The 26,465-nt window shown below is 46.5% G+C and overlaps 1 protein-coding gene across 5 annotated transcripts in view; it reads left to right on the top strand.

Moving 5' to 3' along the window:
- nfatc3a (nuclear factor of activated T cells 3a) overlaps window positions 1-26,465 on the top strand; it is a 91,581-nt gene that overhangs the window by 25,821 nt on the left and 39,295 nt on the right. For all 5 annotated transcript variants that reach the window (XM_090238919.1, XM_021607747.3, XM_021607746.3 and 2 more), the window contains exons 2-3: window positions 3,200-4,367; window positions 16,320-16,482. In XM_090238919.1, coding sequence (XP_090095045.1) covers window positions 3,200-4,367; window positions 16,320-16,482 — 1,331 coding nt within the window. The remainder of the gene's footprint in view (window positions 1-3,199; window positions 4,368-16,319; window positions 16,483-26,465) is intronic.

Below are 26,465 nucleotides of genomic sequence, written 5' to 3'. Positions count from 1 at the left end.
ACACACACTCACACACACACACGTACAACACAGTCTGCAGATAGTTTTCTCTCTTTCCAGCAGGCTCTTGGAAACAGACAATATTCAATAGATCTTTAACAACTGAGGTGTATTTGTGGACCTGCTCTTGTTAATTAATATGCAATTGAAAATGACTGCCTTGAAAGTAACCCCTTCTTAATATGTCTGCATTTGGCAGTGAATATTGGCTTCTTTGCACTTTATATATCCAGGCAAATGTATTTTGAGTGCTTACTTCTGGCTAATGTAAACTGAATTGTTTTCCACTTTCAATTCATACCTCCCAATGGATTTCTTTAATGCAATGTGATTCACAAAGTATTGGCCTACAGGTTTGTCTAACTCGATTTCTACCGTTGACCATTTATTGAATTGGCTACATTTATTGAATTGCGTGGGAAACTACCAGGGCTGTCCAATCCTGTGCCTTTTGAAGGGTGTTGTCACGATACCAGTATTTAGATTTTGATACCAATACCAGTTTACTATCACAATACTTGATACCATCACAATACCAAAACAATACCAAGGGAAAAAAGAAGGCATATTAGCCAAAGTCACAGAATGGCAGCTGATGTCATTACATTTTTGAATGTATGCATTAATGAGTCAGTCATACAATCAGTTTGGCTTTGGTAAAACAAATAACTAACTACATGACAACATAATGGTAATCATTTATTTGAATGGAAAATCTATAGTCTATTGATTAACTGGGTCATCAAGATTTAGACTAGGCCTATTCACAATACAGATGAAATCATATTCAGTAGGATGTGTGCATGCTTTTTAGTTATTGAGCTTGTTTTCACTGATTTCATGGGACTGCAGATATCAAAACAATCTGTTTCCCTTCCATTTGGGACTTATTATATTGTACTGATCAACTAAATGTGCATAGAAGAAGTAATCTCTTCTTTGATCAAAGTCTGTGCTGTCTCTTTAAGACCCATGAAGTCATTCTCTCTCTCTCTCTCTCTCACACACACACACACACACACACACACACTTTCTGCATTGTAAAGTGTTGTATTATGTAGCTCTTGGACATTGTTTAGCCAACAGTAATCAACAGTTTTCAACATTTCTACATGACGTTTAAGCGTGTTAACTTCTGTGCAGCGCAAGTGGTGATGCAGCCCAGACTCCCAGAGTTCCTCAGGACAGGCTTGTCTAGAGCTAGTCTAGTGCTAGTCTAGTGCTAGTCTAGAGATAGTCTAGTGGCAGCGTACTCTTGCGCTATAAGGGGACTGCAATGATAGACTTGATCCTCTCTCAATCAGTAGACGCCGTGAGAAACATTTGACAGAAGTACCAAAAGTAATACTAATTCTAGTACCGAATCGTTTTTCAGCTTCTAGAATCGGAAAAGTACAAGCGTTTCAGTATACCGTGCCACACTACTTTTTAATGATTTATTTTTTTAAACTTGACTAGAAAGTAGCAGAACAACACAAAGTAAATGTGTGTGTTTTTCCAGATGCTATGGAAAGATAGGCCTACAGTGTATGACTATCCAGCCCGATAGCAGTGCTTTAGTTAGTGTATCCTTCCACATACTGTACGCCATGCCTTTGTTAGTGTGTTGTCTTGTCCTTCCTCTGAGGGCTCGGGGGGGCGGGTCGAGGCAGCACAGTGCAGCAGGCTGTTGACCCGCTCTGTTGTCCTCCTCCATACACACACCATACATTCTATCTATTCCTCCGTCAGTCAGATGCTGTCTTCCTCTGTCGTCACAGGATACAGCAGTCTTGTGACACTGACAGGCAGGCAGGGCCACTGTGGAGCAGCTATGAATAGACTGCTGCAAGTGAGAGGGAGTGAGAGAGGGAGAATTGAGTAGGCTGCTCCTCTTTTAAAATGTTCCCTTTTTACACTCTGATTCTGATATTTCCACTTATCTTTAGCTTTAGAAGACTGTGCTTTCCTAAATGTGTTGATGCACAGGATTTGTTTCTCTTCTTATGATCCTTTCAAAGTGTTTTTTTCCCGAAGAACCAGCTTTTTTGCAGAAACTGTTTTGAAGTCGAACTGCAATTTCACAACCCCCATTGCATATGACTTGAACTGGGTGTGTAAATATCATGATTATGTGCACCTTTGGTTAGGTTATTTGTACTTTACAGGAGAGCACAGCACAACGATGTTAAGTGATTTACACTACTGTTGCAACAGTAGTTCAAAGTGAACTGTATTTTCACAAAGTTACATAGGTTCAATATTGCAAATTCTCTTCATCTTTTATAAGTCCTAATATAGAACAGAACTATGGAATAGAACGTGACATGGTGTATTTCTCGTGATGAGTCCAGGGGCGTGTAGTGACGCTGTCCTGTGTTCGTGTCCCAGTTAGGTCCAGCCAGTTTATCAATAACTACAAATAGAGTGGTGTTGGTGGACAATAGGTTGTTGTCTGTGAGCCACCTATCCTTTGTGTGTGTGCGTGCGTGCTTGTCTTTGTGCCTGTGTGTGTGTGCCTGTGTGTGGCCAGACCATCACTGAGGCAGGGCTGATGTGTATTATTAGAGTGCTGGTGCTGCCATGATGACAGGAGAGAGCATGCACCGTTGTGTGAATTTGTTTCCTGAGGAGCGATGCTCATCGGTTATCCCTCTTGGAACCATGCCCGTTTTCTTTCTGCCCGTCTAAACACGTGCACACACACACACACATACACACACACACACACACACACACACACACACACACACCTCTCTCGTCCCCCGCCCCTCTGGAATGTAGGACTATGTCTGGAATGGAGGTAGCCTATCAGTAGACCATAATGTACCTACTGTTGTAGATGAGGACTATCCTTGTTTGTAGTGAAGCAAAGTAACTCCTCCTGTGTGTGTATGTGTGTGTCAAGTCAACTCCTGTTCAAGACTAGCAGAATGAAAACCACAGCAATAAAGCACCAATAAAGGTGTTTGTCAGGGAGATAGTGGCGCTGTTTGCCTGGGTCTATCCTTATCACTCCCCTGGCGGTGCAGTGGCTCTTAGATCTCACAGGAATAGGGGTAAAAGTAATGTTCTGTTGAAATAAATTCAGTTCAAAGGCATTGCCAGATCACAAGTTTAGCATCCTCCTCATATAATACAAATAGGTATTGTATGGCCCATAGAGCGGTTATTGTGATGGTGACTTATGGTCCTTTTTCTCTCCATCATTCCTCTTCAGATCTGGAGCCTGACGACAATACGTCGTTCTACATCCTCAATGTGGGCCAGCAGTCCGTGGTCAACAACCAGTCTATGGGTCAGTCATGCAATGGCAGCATGCAGCCTCACTCCCACTCCCAAGTCATCAGCTCCTCCCCCCATCAGCGCCTGCAGTCCCACAAGGTGTACGACCCCATTTATGAGGTCCAGGACAATGTCAACAAAAACAAATCCAGTCCTGCAGGTGGGGGTGGGGGGCCTCCCAAAACCTTTGAGTGTCCTAGCATCCAGATCACCTCTATCTCCCCCAGCTGTCAGCAGGAGATGGACGCTAACGAGGACAATCTTAGAGGTAATGATGGGGACTACCACCATGGGGACCGGCCCCTGTCCAGGGACCACCTGTACCTGCCCTTAGACCACTCATACCGGGACTCAACTCTCAGCCCGTCCCCCTGCAGCTCCCTGTCCTCCAGGAGCTGGTTCTCAGACGCCTCGTCCTGCGAGTCCTTCTCCCACGTGTACGATGACGTGGACTCTGAGCTGAACGAAGCGGCCGCAAGGTTTACCCTGGGGTCTCCCCGCACCTCCCCTGGCTGCTCCCCTCACCCTGGGGTCCTGGAGGAGGGTCTGTGGGCTGGGCATCAGCACCACCACCCTGCCTTTCACCACTCCCACTCCCTGTCCCCACGAGGCTCCCCGTGCCACTCTCCACGCACCTCCGTCACCGACGAGAACTGGCTGAGCCCCCGGCCGCCGTCCCGCCCCTCCTCACGCCCCACCTCACCCTGCGGGAAGAGACGCCACTCCAGCGCAGACATCTGCTACCCAATGGGCTCCGTGTCCCCACACCACTCCCCGATCCCCACCCCCGAGCCGTCCCCAAGGGGCAGCGTGACAGAGGACACCTGGATAGGAAGCCCCTCCATGGGTATGTTCCAGTGCTGCCCTTCCGAGGCAGACATCCCCTCCAAGACTAGGAAGACGTCCCAGGACCGGACATGCTCCATGGGGGGGAAGGGGGACCTGGGCCTGGACGACTCTGGGAACGGGTCCCCCCTCATGGACTCTCCCTCGGAAGACACCTTGCACTCCCTGAAAAAGGACGGGCCAGGGGAACAGTTTCTCTCAGTGCCCTCACATTTCACATGGAACAAACCCAAACCAGGACACACACCCATCTTCAGGTATGTCACTTCCTGTACCTGTCCTCTCAATCACAGATAGAGTTGGAAATAAGTGTTGGTTGGAGGATTCCCAGAATCAGGAGGGAATAAGCAGGGAGGGAATCCTCCAACCAGGATATCTGAATAACCAAGGAAGATATTTTGCAACACTAATCACAAGTCATCTTTAGCTTTAGTCAGCATTTAGAATGAATACACACTCATCAGAGTCATTAGTATTACTAGGTCAAGGTAGAGTACATGAAAGGTACAGATAGGAACCTTTATGGGACCTTTATAGGATTAGTGATAAAGAACAAAATGTTCAGTAGCCTGTTTGATCCCGATAAGAGCATTAAGACACTGTTCATACTAGTATTTTATGATGGAAGTGGTTATGCAATGGTTATGCAAAGACTTGGACAGTTGGGCAAGCATTCCTCAAATTTGAGCTTGCAGTCGGAAATCCAGAGCTCCAGAGTCACAATTATGTAGCCTAATTGAATTGGAACAGGGGAACTACACTGCACTTAGTCTGCACCTATCAGAGGTGCACTAGTATAATATTCTGTAGGTTGCACCGGTATAACTGTTTGTAGGTTTGACTAAAATGCTCTCAAATTGTAGGTTCTGGGAAAGTCACTTCTTTAGACCCACATGGGCTGAAACATTTAATGAGCCACAGAGACATGATGGTGCTGTCTGAAGTAGCACAACAGTGTAACATAAGGTTATTGGTGCCTGGGGGAAGCACATGCGCACGTCTCTCTCACACTCACTCACTCACACACACACACACACACACACACACACACATACTTTTTATCTGGTAATCGGCGTAACCAGAAGCTCTTGATCGTCGTGACGCACTGACTTCTATCAGAAAGAGCGGGTTAAAGTTTCCCTTCTCTGCTCTCCCAATGTGTGCAGCAGATGAAGTCTCAGCCTTGTTTGTGTGCTCTGGCCTCTAGCGCTATAAATCAGCACAGGTCACATATGGCTGAGGGGCCACACCACCACCATCTAACCCAGCCTTTCTGAAACACCACAGTCTGGCTGCCAATTCACAGACACCTTCCAGAAAGGGGTCAACACTGTACCTTGTTATAGTGGTCTAATGCCCTGCTACAAGAGTATATTCATATCTAGGATAAACCACTATTTACAAAATGATTAGGTCTTTAGGACTAGAGTAGGCTTCCACTGTTGGATGTAGTGAGTGCTGTGACTGTGGGGGGGGGATCTCTCTTGTCTGCTGTAGAAGGTTCTGGAAGTGTCTCCACTAGGGTTGTCACCATGATACCAGTATTGCGATACTCAGAAGTATCGTGGCAAGGAAACAAAAAATAAAGCAGACATAATTTCTTATGACATAACAGTCCTATAGTTGAAAATAAACCATAGAGTTTTTGAAAACAACCATAGAGTTTAGTCTGCTTCCTGTTTTTTTTTTTTTTACCAAGGAAAATGTGGTATGGTAATTTCGCCACACTGGTATCGTGACAACCCTAGTCTCCAGTCAGAGAAGCTGTGTCTGGGAGGTGTTCTGCTGAACAGATGGTCCTGGCGTCTGTCTGCTGGGTGGCTGTCAGTGTTCAGAGGCATGGGGCGGGGGGCTCCGAGTCTGAGCCTCAGACAGACCGGTGGTGGAGGAAACAGAGGCATGGGGCGGGGGGCTCCGAGTCTGAGCCTCAGACAGACCGGTGGTGGAGGAAACAGAGGCATAGGGCGGGGGGCTCCGAGTCTGAGCCTCAGACAGACCGGGGGTGGATTCAGGGAGCCCTCCTTCCCAATCCCTCCCAGTCCCTCCCTATATCTTGATCCCAGATTTGTTCGCTGTATAGACAATGGGCATGAAAATGACCATTGTAGTTGGCTATACTGCACAAAAAGATCTGTAACCAGGCTAGTCCATCCCACCTCAGGGCTAACCATAGACATACATATTCACATACCGGTATTCAGGTTGATATGACATTTAGTGGGGCTAAGAACGGCTCTATGGCTCAGCACACGCATACTCAGGCTGACTGGATCTCGTTCAGGCAAATTAGAAATAAGTGCACTCAGACTATCCGGAAGGCCAATGTTAGTTACTTTTTAAAGAGCAGTTCTCTCGGTTAAAGACTTGGAGAATAAACCCTCCTCACAGCTGCCCATGTCCCTTAATGTTGATGATGTGGTTGTTACTGACAAGGCGCACATGGCTGAGCTCTTTAATCACCACTTAAGTCATGATTCCTATTTTGACTCAGTCATGCCTCCTTGCTTGTCCAACATTTCCTCATCTCCCACCCCTTCTAATGCGACTAGCCCCGATGCTCCTCCCTCTTTCCCCTGCCCCGCTACAAAGTTTCTCCCTGCAGGCGGACACGGAGTCTGAAGTGCAATAGTAGCTCCTTAAACTTGACCCCAAAAAAACATCTGGGTGAGATGGTTTAGACCCTTTCTTCTTTAAGGTTGCTGCCCCTATCATCACCAAGCCTATCTCCGACCTTTTTAACATGTCTCTCCTTTCTGGGGAGGTTCCCATTGCTTGGAAGGCAGCCATGGCTCGTCCTTTATTTAAAGGGGAGATCAAGCTGATCCAAACTGTTATAGGCCTATTTCTATTTTGCCCTGTTTATCAAAAGTGTTGGAAAAACCTATCAATAATCAACTGACTGGCTTTCTTGATGTCTATAGTAGTCTCTCAGGTATGCAATCTGGTTTCCGCTCAGGTTATGGATGTGTCACTGCAACCTTAAAGGTCCTCAATGATGTCACCATTGCCTTTGATTCTAAGCAATGCTGTGCTGATATTTTTATTGACTTGGCCAAAGCTTTTGATACGGTAGACCATTCCATTCTTGTGGGCCGGATAAGTGTCCCTGAGGGGTTTTTGGCCTGGTTTGCTAACTAGCGCTCTCTTAAAGAGTGCATTTTATAAAGTCAGAAAATCTACTGTCTCAGCCACTGTCTGTCACTAAGAGAGTACCCCAAGGCTCGATCCTAGGCTCCACACTCTTCTCAATTTACATCAACAACATAGCTCAGGCAGTAGGAGGCTCTCTCATCTATTTATATGCCTGTCTTATACTCAGCTGGCCCCTCCTTGGAAATTGTGTTAAACTTTACTACAACAAAGCTTTCTTAGTGTCCATCAAACTTTCTTTGCCCTTAACCTTGTTCTGAATGTCTCCAAAACAAAGGTAATGTGGTTTGGTAAGAAGAATGCCTCTCTCCCCACCGGTGTGATTACTACCTCTGAGGGTTTAGTGCTTTAGGTAGTCACCTCATACAAGTACTTGGGAGTATGACTAGACGGTACACTGTCCTTCTCAAAGCACATATCAAAGCTGCAGGTTAAGGTTAAATCTAGACTTGGTTTCCTCTATCGTAATCGCTCCTCTATCGTAATCGCTCCTCTTTCTCCCCAGCAGCCAAACTAACCCTGATTCAGATGACCATCCTACCCATGCTAGATTACAGAGATGCATTTTATAGATAGGCGGGTAAGGGTGCTCTCGAGCCAGCTAGATGTTCTTTACTATTCGGCCATCTAATTTGCCACCAATGCTCCTTATAGGACACATCACTGCACTCTATACATCTGTAAACTGTTCATCTCTGTATACCCGTCGCAAGACCCACTGGTTGATGCTTATTTATAAAACCCTCTTTGGTCTCACTACCCCCTATCTGAGAGATCTACTGCAGCTCTCATCCTCCACAAAAAACACCCGTTCTGCCAGTCACATTCTGTTAAAGGTCCCCAAAGCACACACATCCCTGGGTCGCTCCCCTTTTCAGTTCGCTGCAGCTAGCGACTGGAACGATCTGCAAAAAACACTCAAACTGGACAGTTTTATCTCCATCTCTTACTGACAGTTGTGGCTGCTCCGCGTGATGCATTGTTGTTTCTACCTTCTTGCCCTTAGTGCTGTTGTCTGTGCCCAATAATGTTTTGTGCTGCTGCCATTTTGTGTTGCTACCATGTTGTTGTCATGTTGTGTTGCAACCATGCTATGTTGTTGTCTTAGGTCTCTCTTTATGTAGTGTTGTCTCTTGTCGTGATGTGTGTATTGTTGTTTCTTTTTCTTTTTTTGTTATTTCTTTTTTATCTTTTTATCTTTTTATCTTGCCTTTTGGTAGGCCGTCATTGTAAATAAGAGTTTGTTCTTAACTGACTTTCCTAGTTAAATAAAAGTTAAATAAAGAATGAGAGATGTACAGGGGAGCGGCTGTAGGCCGCAGGTGATGACTGGTAGCACCAGACTGGGAGCCCCAGAGCCCCGCGGTACCGAGCAGCATACCCTAGAAAGGTTACGCTAATCCAGGCTCCGACCTCTGCTCCAACCCGCTCCCTCCGCTTGCCACAACGCTCAGGTTTTGTCACGTTTCTTCAAAATCAAACCCAGAAGCAGACCAGGACAAGGAGAGTAAGAAGAAGGTGAGTATTTATTTACAAGTGAATGTGAATGGGTAGATATATCCAGGTGGCGTAGCGGGTAGCGGTGTTGAGTTGATGGGAGTAAATAGGTGGATCCAATGGGGAAGCGGAATCCTCGGACGACCAGGCGGGAATGGGGTTAAATGATCCGGGTGAGTAACTGAAGACAGAACAAACGGAGGTAAGTTCAAGGCAAGCAATACGTAACAACCAACAAAACAAATTCTATCCAACTTGAGGCTGATACTCTGGCACAACATACTGTTCATGGCTAACGATCCGGCAGGGAATGGATGTCAGGTCCGGGCTTATGAAGAGGAGAGATGATGATCAGGACCAGGTGTGCAGACAGCTGATGGAATACAGGTGCGGGTAATCAGAAACCCCAACTGGCTACATTGCCCGGCAACCAGACAGGGTGCGTTCCAGGACGCCGGAACAAACTCTCCAGGACAGAACATAGGCAAAAAACAGACTCAGGAAACAGGATTCGTGACAGTACCCCCCCTCCGACGAACGCCACCGGGCGGACTACCCGGAGCGCCAGGGTGGAGGCGGTAAAAGTCACGAAGCAGGTCATCGTCAAGGATCTGACGCCGAGGAATCCAACTCCTCTCCTCAGGACCATATCCTTCCCAATCCACTAAATACTGGAACCCTCGACCCCACCGTCTGGAGTCCATGATGCGGCGCACCGTGTAGACAGGACCACCTCCGATCATCCGAGGAGGAGGGGGTAACAGAGAACTGAGGTAGAAACCCTGATGGAGTCTGCAAAAGACCTGAGACTGGGACGGAGATTTGTCTACCAACAAGACAATGATCCAAAACATAAAGCAAAATCTACAATGGAATGGTTCAAAAATAAACATATCCAGGTGTTAGAATGGCCAAGTCAAAGTCCAGACCTGAATCCAATCGAGAATCTGTGGAAAGAACTGAAAACTGCTGTTCACAAATGCTCTCCATCCAACCTCACTGAGCTTGAGCTGTTCTGCAAGGAGGAATGGGAAAAAATGTCAGTCTCTCGATGTGAAAAACTGATAGACATACCCCAAGCGACTTACAGCTGTAATCGCAGCAAAAGGTACAAAGTATTAACTTAAGGGGGCTGAATAATTTTGCACGCCCAATTTTTCAGTTTTTGATTTGTTAAAAAAGTTTGAAATATCCAATAAATGTCGTTCCACTTCATGATTGTGTCCCACTTGTTGTTGATTCTTCACAAAAAAATACAGTTTTATATCTTTATGTTTGAAGCCTGAAATGTGGCAAAAGGTCGCAAAGTTCAAGGGGGCTGAATACTTTCGCAAGGCACTGTACCTTACCCGTCACCCAATCAAACGAGGGATTGTGTTCCTTCAGCCAGGGGTAACCAAGATCCAAAGGAACATGGGGCGAGGACAGAATGAAGAAGGAGATAAACTCTGAATGATTCCCCGACAACAACATCTTAACCGGTTCAGTCCTCATAGTGATCCGTGCCAGACTACTGCCGTTCAGAGTGGTTGCTTCAATGGCTTCTGGCAATTGCTCCTTGGAAAGCCCCAGCTGTTCCACCAAGTCGGCATCAATAAAGCTGCCATCGGCACCTGAATTGATAAAAGCGTTCATCTCTAAGCTCTGATTCTTATTCATAAGGGTCGCAGGAAAACGGGGTCTGACAGGATTCTTGAGAGGTTGAATCTGGCTCGCTAAAATTCCTCCCAAAACTAGCGAGCCGGGCAGTTTAATGAGCGCTGTGGACAAGCGGAGATGTAATGTCCTGAGCTACCACAGTAGAGACAGCTGTTGGTCTCACGTCTACGTTGGCGCTCCTCCTTAGTTAGCCCATGTCGCCCCACTTGCATTGGTTCAGGATCTGGTGGCAAGACCCCTCCACTAATCTCGTGTGGGGAATAACGATCAATACGTTCTGGTTCACTTCCTGAACCGAATGGTAACCGAGTTGCTGATTGATTGGATGGGCCCCACTGCTTCTCCCTCCTTCTCTCTCGGACTCTATTATCTACCCGAATAGATAAAGTGACCAAGCTGTCTAGGTCACTAGGCTCTGGATAGGATATCAGCTCTTCCTTGAGTTGCTCCGACAACCCCTGGTAAAAAGCCGCTTGTAGTGACTCCTCATTCCAACCACTCTCCACAGACAATGTCCTGAACTCGATCATAAAGTCTGCCACACTGCGAGCTCCTTGGCGAAGAGTGAACAAACGTTTAGCTGCGTCCTTACCTCGGACTGGATGGTCAAAAAGCCTTCTCATCTCTCCCGTGAATTCCTGGTATGAAGCCATGCAGGTCCCCTGTCGTTCCCAAACGGCTGAAGCCCATTCCAGAGCTCTTCCACGCAGCAGTTCAATAACAAAGGCTATCCTAGCCTTGTCAGTGGCGTAAGAATGGGGCTGCAGATCAAACACTAACCCACACTGCATAAGAAACGAACGGCATCTTCCCAAATCCCCTTCATATTTATCAGGCGTCGGTACCTTGGGTTCACGGAAGGAAACCGCATCAGACACGGCAGGTGAGATGGGTGAAACAGGTGGTGAATGAATCGCCAGCAAACTGAGCTGATCCTGGATTTGTGTCAAGCTAGCAGATAAGTTCTGGATTGCAACCGCTATCTCCTGTAGCGCCGTCTTGTGTTGTCCCAATGTCTTCCCCTGCTGGGTAATGGCATGGCAAACGGAATCCAGGTCCGCTGGGTTCATTCTTGGCCGGATCGTTCTGTCACGTTTCTTCAAAATCGAACCCAGAAGCAGACCAGGACAAGGAGAGTAAGAAGAAGGTGAGTATTTATTTACAAGTGAATGGGTAGATATATCCAGGTGGCGTAGCGGGTAGCGGTGTTGAGTTGATGGGAGTAAATAGGTGGATCCAATGGGGAAGCGGAATCCTCCGACGACCAGGCGGGAATGGGGTAAATGATCCGGGTGAGTAACTGAAGACAGAACAAACGGAGGTAAGTTCAAGGCAAGCAATACGTAACAAACAACAAAACAAATTCTATCCAACTTGAGGCTGATACTCTGGCACAACATACTGTTCATGGCTAACGATCCGGCAGGGAATGGATGTCAGGTCCGGGCTTATGAAGAGGAGAGATGATGATCAGGACCAGGTGTGCAGATAGCTGATGGAATACAGGTGCGGGTAATCAGAAACCCCAACTGGCTACATTGCCCGGCAACCAGACAGGGTGCGTTCCAGGACGCCGGAACAAACTCTCCAGGACAGAACATAGGCAAAAAACAGACTCAGGAAACGGGATTCGTGACAGGTTTCCTAGCTACCAACCCCCTCTTGTGTTACTGTGGCTGCTGGCCAGGGAAAACATACACTTCTGGTGTTATGTTGGTGGCATTGGAGGGTACGAGACAAGCCACTGTTACACCCACCTTTGTTTTGAGGCCTTAAACCTTTAGAGACGGTTTCCCAGACCTAGATTAAGATTACTTCTGGACTACAAAGCATGCTCATTGGAGAATTCTTATTCAAATGGCTTCGAAGTCCAGAAATAGACTTGATTTGGGTCTGAGAAGCCTACATTTTTATTTAGAATAGTTGTGACTCGTGCAGTACGTCTTTATAGCATGCAATGTGATCATATTCATGGGGGCTTTCCTCTGCCATGTGCTGTGGGGGAATCTAGGCTACCAGGACAGGCTGTCCTATAGCCTACTTTGATTCAAAATCGCATGGGAACAGATGCCAGTGGTAGAATACCCCTCATTGACCACAATGTTAGAGACACGTGCTTCTATCTTTCTTCAAATGTCATTCTTTCCTCTGGACAACAGTTTATTCAGTGAACCGGCTACAAAGAAAGCCAGCCACCACATTTCTCCCGTTTAACCTGACTGATGGTGTTCAGAGTCAGCAAGCTGCCCAACTTCCGATAGAGCCATGGAGTATAGGGAAAAACTGACTGACTCATGTTTTGCTACTCTGTTGAGTTCTTTTTGAGTTCCCTGGCCTTTAGTAAGTTAACATTCATTTTATTTGGTGTCTGTGGTCTGCATGCTGAGTGGAGGGCATTTCTGTGTGGCATGTTTGTCTGACATAGCATGGCCTGTTGAAAGCACAACTTTAGTTTTGCCATGACCTGCCGGGGCACATAAAGAAACAATAGACCATGGTTAGTGACTTTCTTTGACTAGCGTCAAAGAAAGCTAGCCTTCGTGGTTAGGATAGTTACTGTAGAGAGAGGCATAATGTGGTGTAAATGTCTGCCTGTTAGGACAGCTTACAGTGGTGTGTATCATTCCTCTTACTCATAGACCATGGACGCACACACACCTACACACGTTTAATTTCTCCCCATTTGTACTGCAAAGTGCTGTGTTAGAGCAAATTGTGTTATCATGCTCAGTGTAGCCAAGTCCTTATAACTGGCTCAGTGTAGCCAAGTCCTTATAACTGGCTCAATGTAGCCAAGTCTTTATAACTGGCTCAGTGTAGCCAAGTCTTTATAACTGGCTCAATGTAGCCAAGTCTTTATAACTGGCTCAATGTAGCCAAGTCTTTATAACTGGCTCAATGTAGCCAAGTCTTTATAACTGGCTCAGTGTAGCCAAGTCTTTATAACTGGCTCAATGTAGCCAAGTCTTTATAACTGGCTCAATGTAGCCAAGTCTTTATAACTGGCTCAATGTAGCCAAGTCTTTATAACTGGCCCAATGTAGCCAAGTCTTTATAACTGGCTCAGTGTAGCCAAGTCTTTATAACTGACTCAATGTAGCCAAGTCCTTATAACTGACTCAATGTAGCCAAGTCCTTATAACTGGCTCAATGTAGCCAAGTCTTTATAACTGGCTCAATGTAGCCAAGTCCTTATTACTGGCTCAGTGTAGCCAAGTCCTTATAACTGGCTCAGTGTAGCCAAGTCTTCATAACTGGCTCAGTGTAGCCAAGTCTTTATAACTGGCTCAGTGTAGCCAAGTCTTTATAACCGGCTCAGTGTAGCCAAGTCCTTATAACTGGCTCAGTGTAGCCAAGTCTTTATAACTGGCTCAGTGTAGCCAAGTCCTTATAACTGGCTCAGTGTAGCCAAGTCCTTATAACTGGCTCAGTGTAGCCAAGTCCTTATAACTGGCTCAATGTAGCCAAGTCTTTATAACTGGCTCAGTGTAGCCCAGTCTTTATAACTGGCTCAGTGTAGCCAAGTCTTTATAACTGGCTCAATGTAGCCAAGTCTTTATAACTGGCTCAATGTAGCCAAGTCTTTATAACTGGCTCAATGTAGCCAAGTCTTTATAACTGGCTCAATGTAGCCAGGTCCTTATAACTGGCTCAGTGTAGCCAAGTCTTTATAACTGGCTCAAAGTTGCCAAGTCTTTATAACTGGCTCAGTGTAGCCAAGTCTTTATAACTGGCTCAATGTAGCCAGGTCCTTATAACTGGCTCAATGTAGCCAAGTCTTTATAACTGGCTCAGTGTAGCCAAGTCTTTATAACTGGCTCAGTGTAGCCAAGTCTTTATAACTGGCTCAATGTAGCCAAGTCTTTATAACTGGCTCAATGTAGCCAAGTCTTTATAACTGGCTCAATGTAGCCAAGTCTTTATAACTGGCTCAATGTAGCCAGGTCCTTATAACTGGCTCAGTGTAGCCAAGTCTTTATAACTGGCTCAAAGTTGCCAAGTCTTTATAACTGGCTCAATGTAGCCAAGTCTTTATAACTAGCTCAATGTAGCCAAGTCTTTATAACTGGCTCAATGTAGCCAAGTCTTTATAACTGGCTCAATGTAGCCAAGTCTTTATAACTGACTCAATGTAGCCAAGTCCTTATAACTGACTCAATGTAGCCAAGTCCTTATAACTGGCTCAATGTAGCCAAGTCTTTATAACTGGCTCAATGTAGCCAAGTCCTTATAACTGGCTCAGTGTAGCCAAGTCCTTATAACTGGCTCAGTGTAGCCAAGTCTTCATAACTGGCTCAGTGTAGCCAAGTCCTTATAACTGGCTCAGTGTAGCCAAGTCTTTATAACCGGCTCAGTGTAGCCAAGTCCTTATAACTGGCTCAGTGTAGCCAAGTCTTTATAACTGGCTCAGTGTAGCCAAGTCCTTATAACTGGCTCAGTGTAGCCAAGTCCTTATAACTGGCTCAGTGTTGCCAAGTCCTTATAACTCGCTCAATGTAGCCAAGTCTTTATAACTGGCTCAGTGTAGCCAAGTCTTTATAACTGGCTCAGTGTAGCCCAGTCTTTATAACTGGCTCAATGTAGCCAAGTCTTTATAACTGGCTCAATGTAGCCAAGTCCTTATAACTGGCTCAATGTAGCCAAGTCTTTATTACTGGCTCAGTGTAGCCAAGTCTTTATAACTGACTCAGTGTAGCCAAGTCTTTATAACTGGCTCAGTCTTTTTTATGAAGATTCAGTGTGTAGGCTAGTAGATGATGAATTACTAACATCCTAAATAGTTTTGACAATAATTTACCTAAATAGGTTTTTAGAACATTATTTCTCTGTAGGTTCTAGATCAATAGAGCCATAGACCAGCCAAGCTACCCAGAGACCCACTGAGAGAGACAGTTTGTCTGTGTGGATGGACACAGATGGAGTGTTTATTTTTGAGTGCAGCTGTTCAAATATGATTGTGCCCTACATAGATAAAACCATACAGAGGGGGAAAAAAACATCAGCCTGCAGCCTCTCCTGTGACAAATCCTCATCCATACTACAGTGCTGAACAACACAACCATACATCTATATACCGTTTATAGTGTAAAACCCCTTCATGATTCACTGCTAGTTACAGTCCCTGCATGACCTATTACAAGTGTGATTATTCCAGTATGGTTAGCCTAATGTTGGTGGTAATTCCTATGATTCACTGTCTGACTGATGGGGTTGAACACACAGCCTACAGCCCCATTTAGACACTGTACTCTGTGTGTCACTCAGACCTAGTCTAGGCCTAGTGTGATCCTCCACAATGTTTCCAGAGGTCATGATTCAGCACAACCTGTTGTGCTCTCACTTCTTTATATAACCATATATAATGTGTCATTGCATTGGTTCTTCTATGTACTTATTCTCTTTGATTAAGGGCAGTCAAACCTATTCCAGTAGCATATTTATGTTAAAAGCACAACCTCTTTTCCCTGACCAAATACAGTTGCGATAGTTGAGTGGTTCTCTATACTAAAATTGACTCATCTTACAAGTAAATGCTCTTAGTTCTCAGAGTAGGACATGTGGGTGTGCTGGCCTGGCAGTAGTTTGTAAACATAACTACTGTACTGTGCTGCCAAGGCAGGTTTGAATGAATCCAGCCGGCTTAACTAGCTCTAACCTGCCCCTGCTAGCTAATATGTTAGACCTAAATCTCTGATTATAGAGCCTTTTTGTTATCCATAGGATGATTATGTAGTCACAGCGGCTCACAGGTAATGTCTTCCCAAAAGACAAGAAATGCTAGGTGATATAGGCTATATCTATTTGTTATCCATAGATCACCTAGGTAATGCCTAGGTGATCTGTATCTTGTTGTTATCCAAACCATCAGTACCCTTATTGTCTATGTTTCGGTCTGTCCCCAGGACCTCTTCCCTACCCCCCCTGGACTGGCCCCTGCCCCACCTGTTTGGCCAGTACGAGCTGAAGGTTGAGGTGCACCCCAAGGCCCACCACCGAGCACACTACGAGACGGAGGGAAGCAGAGGGGCGATCAAAGCTGCATCAGGTGGTCATCCTGTTGTCAAGGTAAGACCATATAGCTTATTGTAGGCTGAAAGGCCCCTGGCATCAACATTGTTAAAGCGGGTGGACCTTCCTCACTAATTCACTGGCCTAGTACATAGTCAGTGAATAACCCATAGAAATCACAATAACCAAAACATTCAGTTATTACCAGCTGGTGTAACCAACCTTACCTAATAACTGGCAAAACACAGGACAAATGGCTCTTTAGGTCATAGTATACAGTATGTCATGGCCATTTTGTTGTGCCCGTCTGTTAGCATGATGCCTGACTGCCCTGCAGTGTGTTACGTAAGGTAAGCCTAGAGGCGAAAGAAACGCACACCTATTTAGGCGAGGTGCTGGCTAGTGGAGTAGAACACATGAAAAATGAAAGGAGAGCCGCACAGTCCAGGAGCTCAGATGCAATAATGTAATAATCTAATATCCAACGTTTAGACAGACAAGCTGTCTTCATCAGGGTATAATGACAAACACTGCGGAGTGACTAGTTTATATAGTGTCAAAGGACACACAGGTGTCTGTAATCATGGCTGGGTGTGGCCTGATATCATTGGTTAATTCTGATATATTAAAATAGCATACAAAAAACATAAATGGATAGCATACGATCATAGATGCAATTTGGCTACATAAGCCTACAAACATTTACAATAGCAAAATCACAATAATCACAAGAATGGCTTCAGATTAAAGCCTACGTTGAGACCGAAGGGAGCAAGGGTCTTTAAATTAAAGATCCATGCAGCCTCTCATTTTAACAATAAATTGTCGAGGTCACCCCCTCTCCTAGGGAGGGTGACATTTTCGATGCCAATATAACGTAAGAACGAAGTTTCCAAAAAGTGGGCCGCAACTGGGTAAGTCGAGTTTTTGCACCAAATGGTGCTACGATACTCAGAGATTCGTACTTTTAATTTGCGCTTTGTTTTACCCACATCATTTTAGGATACGCGATAACACTTTTGATTTCATAAGGTAAACCTTTCTGAATCTAACCTATACCACCAGGGAAACTATCACCTTAGTCAGTGTAGCAACCTGGACGCTGGAAGTAGAACTTAAGAAACTCTCTGATGTAAACTACAAGAGGCAGTGCAGCTCAGTTCAGTTCTGGAGGTGACCTGCATCTATACTGACAGTGACATTCTGGAAAAGGGCTCCCGAGTGGTGCAGTGGTCTAAGACACTGCATCTCAATGCAAGAGGCGTCACTGCAGTACCTGGTTCGAATCCAGGCTGCATCACATACGGCTGTGATTGGGAGTCCCATAGGGCGGCGCACAATTGGCCCAGCGCTGCCTGGGTTTGGCTGGGGTAGGCCGTCATTGTACATCGGAATTTGTTCTTAACTGACTAGTTAAATAAAGGTTACATTTACCCCCCCAAAAAATTCATTTTGATTGATATCATGCCTTGTAGAATCAGGACTGTCACAACATGCAGTACCTCAACTGTCAATTTATACAGCCGTCTAGGTTACGGCAACCAGTGCTAGTGAATTCAAGTATTATGTGTAAGTATTACCAAACAATAACCGCCCCACCCCTCCCTCTGTACAGGTAGAAAGGGTGAGCTGCTGCAGCAGGCACGCCAAGCAGGGCAGGGTACATCATCGCAGTCACCGTACCCGAAGCCCAATTAGTTTGTCTGTCATGTGATACCCCAGAGACTGCGGCAGAGTGAGCCTCAGCCTTACTACTGTACCAGACCTGGGTTCAAATAGTATTTGAAATATTTCTGTTACTTAACTTGTGCTTGATTGAGCTTGACTAGAGCAGTGAATCCAATAATAATATATGCTATTTAGCAGACAGTTTTATCCAAAGTGACTTAGTCATGCATGCATACATGGTCCCGTGATTTGAACCCACTACCCTGACATTACAAGTGCCATGCTCTACCAACTGAGCTACAAAGGACAAGTTCCAAACCCTGTCCAACTACAACTCCACTCCAGGCAGACTGAAGAAAAGGCTCCCAAGTATTTTGAAGGTTTTGAATACTATTTGATCTGAGGTCTGTTACAGTACCTTTGTAACGCCACATTCCTGACCCAGGGCTCCCGTTCTGTTATCCAGCTGACAACCAGAGCAGAGCCAGGCAGCGGGTGAATATTTTATGCTCAGGGGACAGGGATCCTTTGTGTGGTGACTGAAGCGGGGCGGACGGCATCATGGGCCATGACCAGGGGTGTGTAACCCAACAATGCCCCGGCTTGGACTGTGTGTTTGCATAACCCAACAATAACCCTGTTTATAAGAGCCAGGAGGTGGCTTGTCTTTCCAGTCTACTCCCTCAGGATCATCTTTTAGTTGTGGTTTTAATGGAACTATACACTGATACCCACAACAACCCCAATGTAATACTCTTCTAACTGAAGTGACCTTTAAGAATGTGGACCAGAAGAAGACCACAGTTTGGTGTCCAGAACCACTAATTTCTTTCATTTTTCACTGGGGTTGTCATCATTGGTTATTTTGATGCAAATGTTGTTGACCATTTGTTCCATACAGCATAGTTTCTTAAAAACTATGCCAACTCTCATCTCAGGGCGAGTTATACAGACTGGGTCCTGTTCCTCCATCAGTCAGAGCTAATGCTGAACCATTTCAACTGCAACCTCTCATTCTACCCCACCATGTGTGACGATGCATAATTTAGCTATCAGAATGTTGAACCCGTACGAGCATTGGCTGTTTGCCCTCATTCCTAGTCCAGAAGGGAGCTATTTGGCTATAAGATTATTAAATTCCTTTTTTTTGTAGTGTTGTACTGCTCCTCGCTTTGTCTGTGTGTGTGTGTGTGTGTGTGTGTGTGTGTGTGTGTGTGTGTGTGTGTGTGTGTGTGTGTGTGTGTGTGTGTGTGTTTGCTTGTTATGGGTCACCAGACCAGTGTAATACTAGGAACATGTGATGATGGATGATATCATCTCTGGTCAGGCAGGTCTAATGGTGTTGTCTTTGTTTACTAAACAGAACTTCCTCATTGTTTCTCTGTTTCCCCCTTTAACACTGTGGGACCAAGAGGCTGTCTTGTCATATTTGTTTTCATTACAACCTAAACACCTGCCTTACTGATTGATACAGGCCCAAGACACAATGTGATGCTAGAGTATTTACAAAAAGTCTCAGGTAAGAAGTGCTGATCTTGGACCAGGTCCCCACTGGTCCAGAAAATCATCCTGAATTCTTTATGTAAAAGACCAAACTGATCCTAGTCATACTCTGAGTGAATATGCAGTAGCCCTGGTGAATAAGGGTCAGTCACTAGGCTAACAACAGACTGACTAACACCCTTTTCCCTCCAGGTGTAGGTCTGTAACTAAGCCTATAGTCCCTAGCCGTAGGAGGACATTGGTCCCTCAGTGTCTCCAGTGTGTCACTGCATCCTTCTGCTCTGATGGCACCAGTCTTCCTGTGGGGTCCACTGACTCAGGTGTTGGGACTCGTGATGTCATCAACTGACGCCATGACTGCCATCTGGCCGTGGTGTGGGCAGCTTCCTTTTGTGACTGTTATGTTTATTGTCTATATCAAGACACACACACACACATTATCTCACACGTACACACACACATACCCCCCAGATCAAGGAACTGCTATGTCAACAGAAAAACAAGAGCATGCCACTGTGAAGGGGTCCATGGTAGAGCCCTGCACAGGCAGGAAAATGAAGCCCGAGCCCTACCCATGCCCACGATGTTCAGGCTCTACCCTACCCATGCCCACGACATTCAGGCTCTACCCTATCCATGCCCACGACGTTCAGGCTCTACCCTACCCATGCCCACGACATTCAGGCTCTACCCTACCCACGACATTCAGGCTCTACCCTACCCATGCCCACGACATCCAGGCTCGACCCTACCCAAGCCCACGACATTCATGCTCTACCCTACCCATGCCCACGACATTCAAGCTCTACCCTACCCATGCCCACGACATTCAAGCTCTACCCTACCCATGCCCACGACATTCAGGCTCTACCCTACCCATGCCCACGACATCCAGGCTCGACCCTACCCAAGCCCACGACATTCATGCTCTACCCTACCCATGCCCACGATGTTCATGCTCTACAACGTTCAGGCCCTACCCTACCCATGCCCACGACATTCAGGCTCTACCCTACCCATGCCCACGACATTCAGGCTCTACCCTATCCATGCCCACGACGTTCAGGCTCAACCCTACCCATGCCCACGACATTCAGGCTCTACCCTACCCATGCCCACGACATTCAGGCTCTACCCTACCCATGCCCACGACATCCAGGCTCGACCCTACCCAAGCCCACGACATTCATGCTCTACCCTACCCATGCCCACGATGTTCATGCTCTACCCTACCCATGTCCACAACGTTCAGGCCCTACCCTACCCATGCCCACGACATTCAGGCTCTACCCTACCCATGCCCACGACATTCAGGCTCTACCCTACCCATGCCCACGACATCCAGGCTCGACCCTACCCAAGCCCACGACATTCATGCTCTACCCTACCCATGCCCACGATGTTCATGCTCTACCCTACCCATGTCCACAACGTTCAGGCCCTACCCTACCCACGCCCACGACATTCAGGCTCTACCCTACCCATGCCCACGACATTCAGGCTCTGCCCTACCCATGTCCACGACGTTCAGGCCCTACCCTACCCATGCCCATGACATTCAGGCTCTACCCTACCCATGCCCATGATATTCAGGCTCTACCCTACCCATGTCCACGACGTTCAGGCCCAGCTTGGGCTGCTCATGAGACGTGGTAGAGCTGTTAGCTAGCAACTTTTGGTCACTCTAAACTCCTACCAAAACCTACGGAATATTATTATTTTCAGTGAAATAATCTATCCTGTTGACTTGGACAATGTTCTGGTTTTATATTTTATAAGACGTTCTGACACCATGTTATGATGGTAAGATATGACTGTACAGAGACACTGCACAGCAGAGCAGGAGGGAGCCCGTCCCGTACCCTGGTTGATGAAAAAGCAGGCCTTAACCTGAAGTATAATGTTGGGGCCCTTCAGACTCGGGTCGGGTATCAGAGCTACTGTAAGTAGAAGTAGCGCAGGGGAGGGGCAGTGGTGTAGTGGACGGTAAAAACAGTTTTACTCACCTTTTGCGGAAAAATGCATTGAAAGTACAGGAAGCGTGACTTTTCTCACTGCGACCGGTGATCAGAGTTAACCCAACCAATTTTTTTTTACCACTACAGGAGCAGGACAGACGGTGGGCGTGCAGACATGGGCATGTAGGTGTGTGCCCCCTCAGCCAATCAGCCTACATTATTCATGCTACAGTATCTGCTTTATGCTAATTGTACCGGTCCTGTTCCTGAAGCACTTCCTGGCTTGTCTCCCTATCATCTATCTATTTGTCTAGACTCTCTGTGACCGAGCCCTGTTTATATGTCAGAAGTCAGCCAGTCATTGTCTGTTGTTTTCTCTTATCACAGTGGGCCACAGATACAGTTATAATGGTAGAGGTTGTGTGCCTGAGGCAGGAAGCTGTTAAAATATCCTTGTCCTCCGACCACCTGAAAGGGAAGGGTGGACTTGTCTCTGTTTTCTGCTACTGTTAAGATTCATGCTTTTACTGCTGTATGTTGACTTGTTGCAAACCAAAGGAAAAGAAAGGATGCTTTAAAGCATGCCTCTCTATAGGACGTGTACTTCAATGATAATGCTGCTCACCTAGTTTGAGCAACAGGCATTTGTTTGCTTGGGGGGCCTCATCTTAAATTAGTGGTTTTTATTCCATCCCCCGTATTGTTTAGTAGATTTGAAAGGTCGCTAGCTTCAGGGTCTCCTTCCCATAACCCCAAGGGTCACCAGGTTATCAGGCAGGGCAGCGTCATTTACATGAGAGGAACATGCAAGACTAACTGATCTTATCCACACTGTGATCAAACGGCCACCGAACTGTTCCCTTGGGCGTACATGCACATACATATCCTACTATAGGTTAACGAGTAGTATAAGGGAAAGTCATAAATGTAGTCTCCTCAGTCTGTGTCTCCCCCCCAAAATAAACCATAGAGTGCAACAGAAAGAAAGCCACAGGTCTGCATGTCATAACAGTCATCTTCTAACTAAAACCTACAGTAGCCAGACAAACAAAAGCAAAACAATGTGACAATGTTTACATGGCACTGTTTGGACAGAGGTGATTCATACCACTGTGTTCTGTGTGGAATGCTGCTTATTCCAGTGGATACCACGCTAGGCTATGCTACGCTAAGCTGTTCTAATGTAAACATAGCCTGGGTTACGCTAGGCTAAGCTAGGGCTTCTTCTCCGAGGCTAGCCAAACTGCTGGGCAGGCAGACCATAATTGTCAGGCACACCTGTTGCTAGGGGATGGGTAAGTCCAAAGCCTCTGGCTTAGCAATCCATGTGCGTATTTAACCAGCCTAATTGTGCGCTTGCTGCTTCGACACAAAGAAAAGGAGATCCACAGTGTTACACAGTTGGGCCATGGATACACACACACACACACACACACAGGTGTAGAACTGAGCGTGAAATGCTTAGTTACAAGCCCTTAACTAACAATGCAGTTCATGAAGAATTAAGAAAATATTTACCAAATACACTAAAGTAAAAAATATGAAGTAACTCAATCAAATAACAATTACAAGGCTATATACAGGGAGTACTGGTACTGAGTCAGTGTGCGGGGGTACAGGTTAGAGGTAACTTGTACATGTAGGTAGGGGTAAAGTGATAAACAGCAAATAGCAGCAGTGTAAAAACAATGGGGGGAGTCAATGCAAATAATCTGGGTGGCCAGGCCACTTGATTAATTGTTCAGCAGTCTTGGCTTGGGGGTAGAAGCTGTTACGGAGCCTTTTGGTCCGAGACTTGGTGCTCCGGTACTGCTTGCCGTGCGGTAGCAGAGAGAACGGTCTATAACTTGTGTGACTGGTGTCTTTGACCATTTTTTGGGTCTTCCTCTAACACGCCTAGTATATAGGTCCTGGATGGCAGGAATGCTTGGCCCCTGTGATGTACTGGACCATACGCACTACCCTCTGTAACGCCTTATGGTCGGATGCCGAGCAGTTGCCATGCCGTGCGGTGATGCAACCGGTCAGGATGCTCTCGATGGTGCAGCTGTAGAACTTTTTGAGGATCTAGGGACCCATGCCAATTTTTTTCAGTCTCCTGAGGGGCAAAAGGTGTTGTCGTGCCCTCTGCGACTGTCTTGCTGTGTTTGGACCATGATAGTTAGTTGGTGATGTGGACACCAAGGAACTTGAAACTCTCGACCCGCTCCACTACAGTTTACACTTACAGTATTGTTTATTATGTAAAAGGCTTCTGTAAACAAAAAGACTAAATATACAAAAATATATATTGCAGCCCTTGCATTTAGTCTTTAATGTTCAGTCTTTTTAATAACTCTAAATGAGTCTGTGGTGTCTGAAAATGGGATTTGAAAGACAAGATGGGCTGAGGCTGTCCAAGAGCGCATTACGTTTCCCTCTCTGGCCACACAGAATGATTTTGATATATCACCAATCCCCTCTCTGACTACCGGCGACTGTGGTTCTATTTCTATACAGCATAACCAGCAGCTTTTGTCACATATAAAGCATGTGGCTTGTTGCGTTGTCACTTTTCTACACCAGTCCCCCTTTGCTCCACTGTGTGTAGTCTCTATTCCTCTGTGTTGTCACTTTTCTACACCAGTCCCCCTCTGCTCCACTGTGTGTAGTCTCTATTCCTCTGTGTTGTCACTTTTCTACACCAGTCCCCCTCTGCTCCACTGTGTGTAATCTTTATTCCTCTGTGTTGTCACTTTTCTACACCAGTCCCCCTCTGCTCCACTGTGTGTAATCTTTATTCCTCTGTGTTGTCACTTTTCTACACCAGTCCCCCTCTGCTCCACTGTGTGTAATCTTTATTCCTCTGTGTTGTCACTTTTCTACACCAGTCCCCCTCTGCTCCACTGTGTGTAGTCTTTATTCCTCTGTGTTGTCACTTTTCTACACCAGTCCCCCTCTGCTCCACTGTGTGTAATCTTTATTCCTCTGTGTTGTCACTTTTCTACACCAGTCCCCCTCTGCTCCACTGTGTGTAATCTTTATTCCTCTGTGTTGTCACTTTTCTACACCAGTCCTCCTCTGCTCCACTGTGTGTAGTCTTTATTCCTCTGTGTTGTCACTTTTCTACACCAGTCCCCCTCTGCTCCACTGTGTGTAATCTTTATTCCTCTGTGTTGTCACTTTTCTACACCAGTCCCCCTCTGCTCCACTGTGTGTAGTCTTTATTCCTCTGTGTTGTCACTTTTCTACACCAGTCCCCCTCTGCTCCACTGTGTGTAATCTTTATTCCTCTGTGTTGTCACTTTTCTACACCAGTCCCCCTCTGCTCCACTGTGTGTAATCTTTATTCCTCTGTGTTGTCACTTTTCTACACCAGTCCCCCTCTGCTCCACTGTGTGTAGTCTTTATTCCTCTGTGTTGTCACTTTTCTACACCAGTCCCCTCTGCTCCACTGTGTGTAGTCTTTATTCCTCTGTGTTGTTGTGGCATGGCTTTGTTGACTCTTTCAATAGGCATGTATGGGTAATAAAGAGGGAGATGAGCAACTCTCTGCTCTGCAGTTTGCACTGATTGAACCGACCGGAGCGGTTGTCCTGCCCCAGGCTCTATTTGATGTAAACATGATGTAGGCTTTGAGGCTCCACTCTCATTTGATGTAATCAGGGTTAGTGTGCAGTGAGACGGCAGGGAGAGGGTACTTGGTGGTGGGAGAGAGGGGGAGAGAGAGGGGGAGATGTTTATTGTTCATTTTATATTGTTTATTTCACTTTTATTTATTATCTATTTCACTTGCTTTGGCAATGTAACATATGTTTCCCATGCCAATAAAGCGCTTTGAATTGAATTGAGAGAGAGGGGGAGAGAGAGGAAGGAAGGAGAAAAAGGGAGAGAGGTGGGGTGGTAACGAGAAGGGGGAAATAGCCTTCAGCTTCAAGCAGAGGGAAGAGGTGAGACATGGGGGGAGGAAGAGAGGGATAGAAAAGGGGAAAGAGTCACTGAGTTTTGAGCAGACCTGCGGAACCATATACTGGCTGAGCATACAGTATACGTTGCTCTGCTCTGTGTGTGTGTGTGTGTATTGACCTTGTTTAAACAAACGGCCAAGCGTCCCCCTGGCTCTCTGGGCCCTGGTGTGCTGGGTACACAGCAGGCCTGTATGTGAACAGGGATGTGTGTGTGGGCTCTAAGCCGTGTCAGAGCAGAGACACCACTGAACGTCATGGGCCAGAAGCCGCCCATGACCTTGACCACCGCTGTTCCCGCTCCAACATCTCTCTCTTTCTCTCTCTCTCACACACACACACACACACACACACACACACACACACACACACACACACACACACACACACCCTCTAAGAGCTGTAGTTTACACCAGTGTGGGAATGCACTCATATACACACACACTCATATACACATGCACAGAGCCTTGCCATGGCAACACCAGAGAAACACAGGGAAACAACTTGGCAGAGGCATGCGCCTAAAGAACGTGTTGTGTAACAGTAGAGAGGGAGGGAGAGGGTCGGAGCTGAAGGGGGTGAGGAGCGAGGGCGGGAGGGAGGGTCGGAGCTGAAGGGGGTGAGGAGCGAGGGGAAAGGGGAGGGAGGGAGAGGGTCGGAGCTGAAGGGGGTGAGGAGCGAGGGGAGGAGGGAGGGTCGGAGCTGAAGGGGGTGAGGAGCGAGGGGAAAGGGGAGGGAGGGAGAAGGTCGGAGCTGAAGGAGGTGTGGAGGAGAGGTGAGGGGGAGGGAGAGGGAGAGGGTCGGAGCTGAAGGGGGTGTGGAGGAGAGGTGAGAACCTGAATGGGGTGTGGAGGAGAGGTGAGGAGGGAGGTAGAGGTGAGGAGCTGAAGGGGGTGTGGAAGAGAGGTGAGCAGCGAGGGGAGGGAGGTAGAGGTGAGGAGATGAAGGGGGTGTGGAGGAGAGGTGA

This window comes from Oncorhynchus mykiss, chromosome 6, assembly GCF_057628025.1.
Source record: "Oncorhynchus mykiss isolate SJ-2025 chromosome 6, ASM5762802v1, whole genome shotgun sequence".
Lineage (NCBI taxonomy): Eukaryota > Metazoa > Chordata > Actinopteri > Salmoniformes > Salmonidae > Oncorhynchus > Oncorhynchus mykiss.
This window is presented reverse-complemented; position numbering and strand designations above follow the sequence as displayed.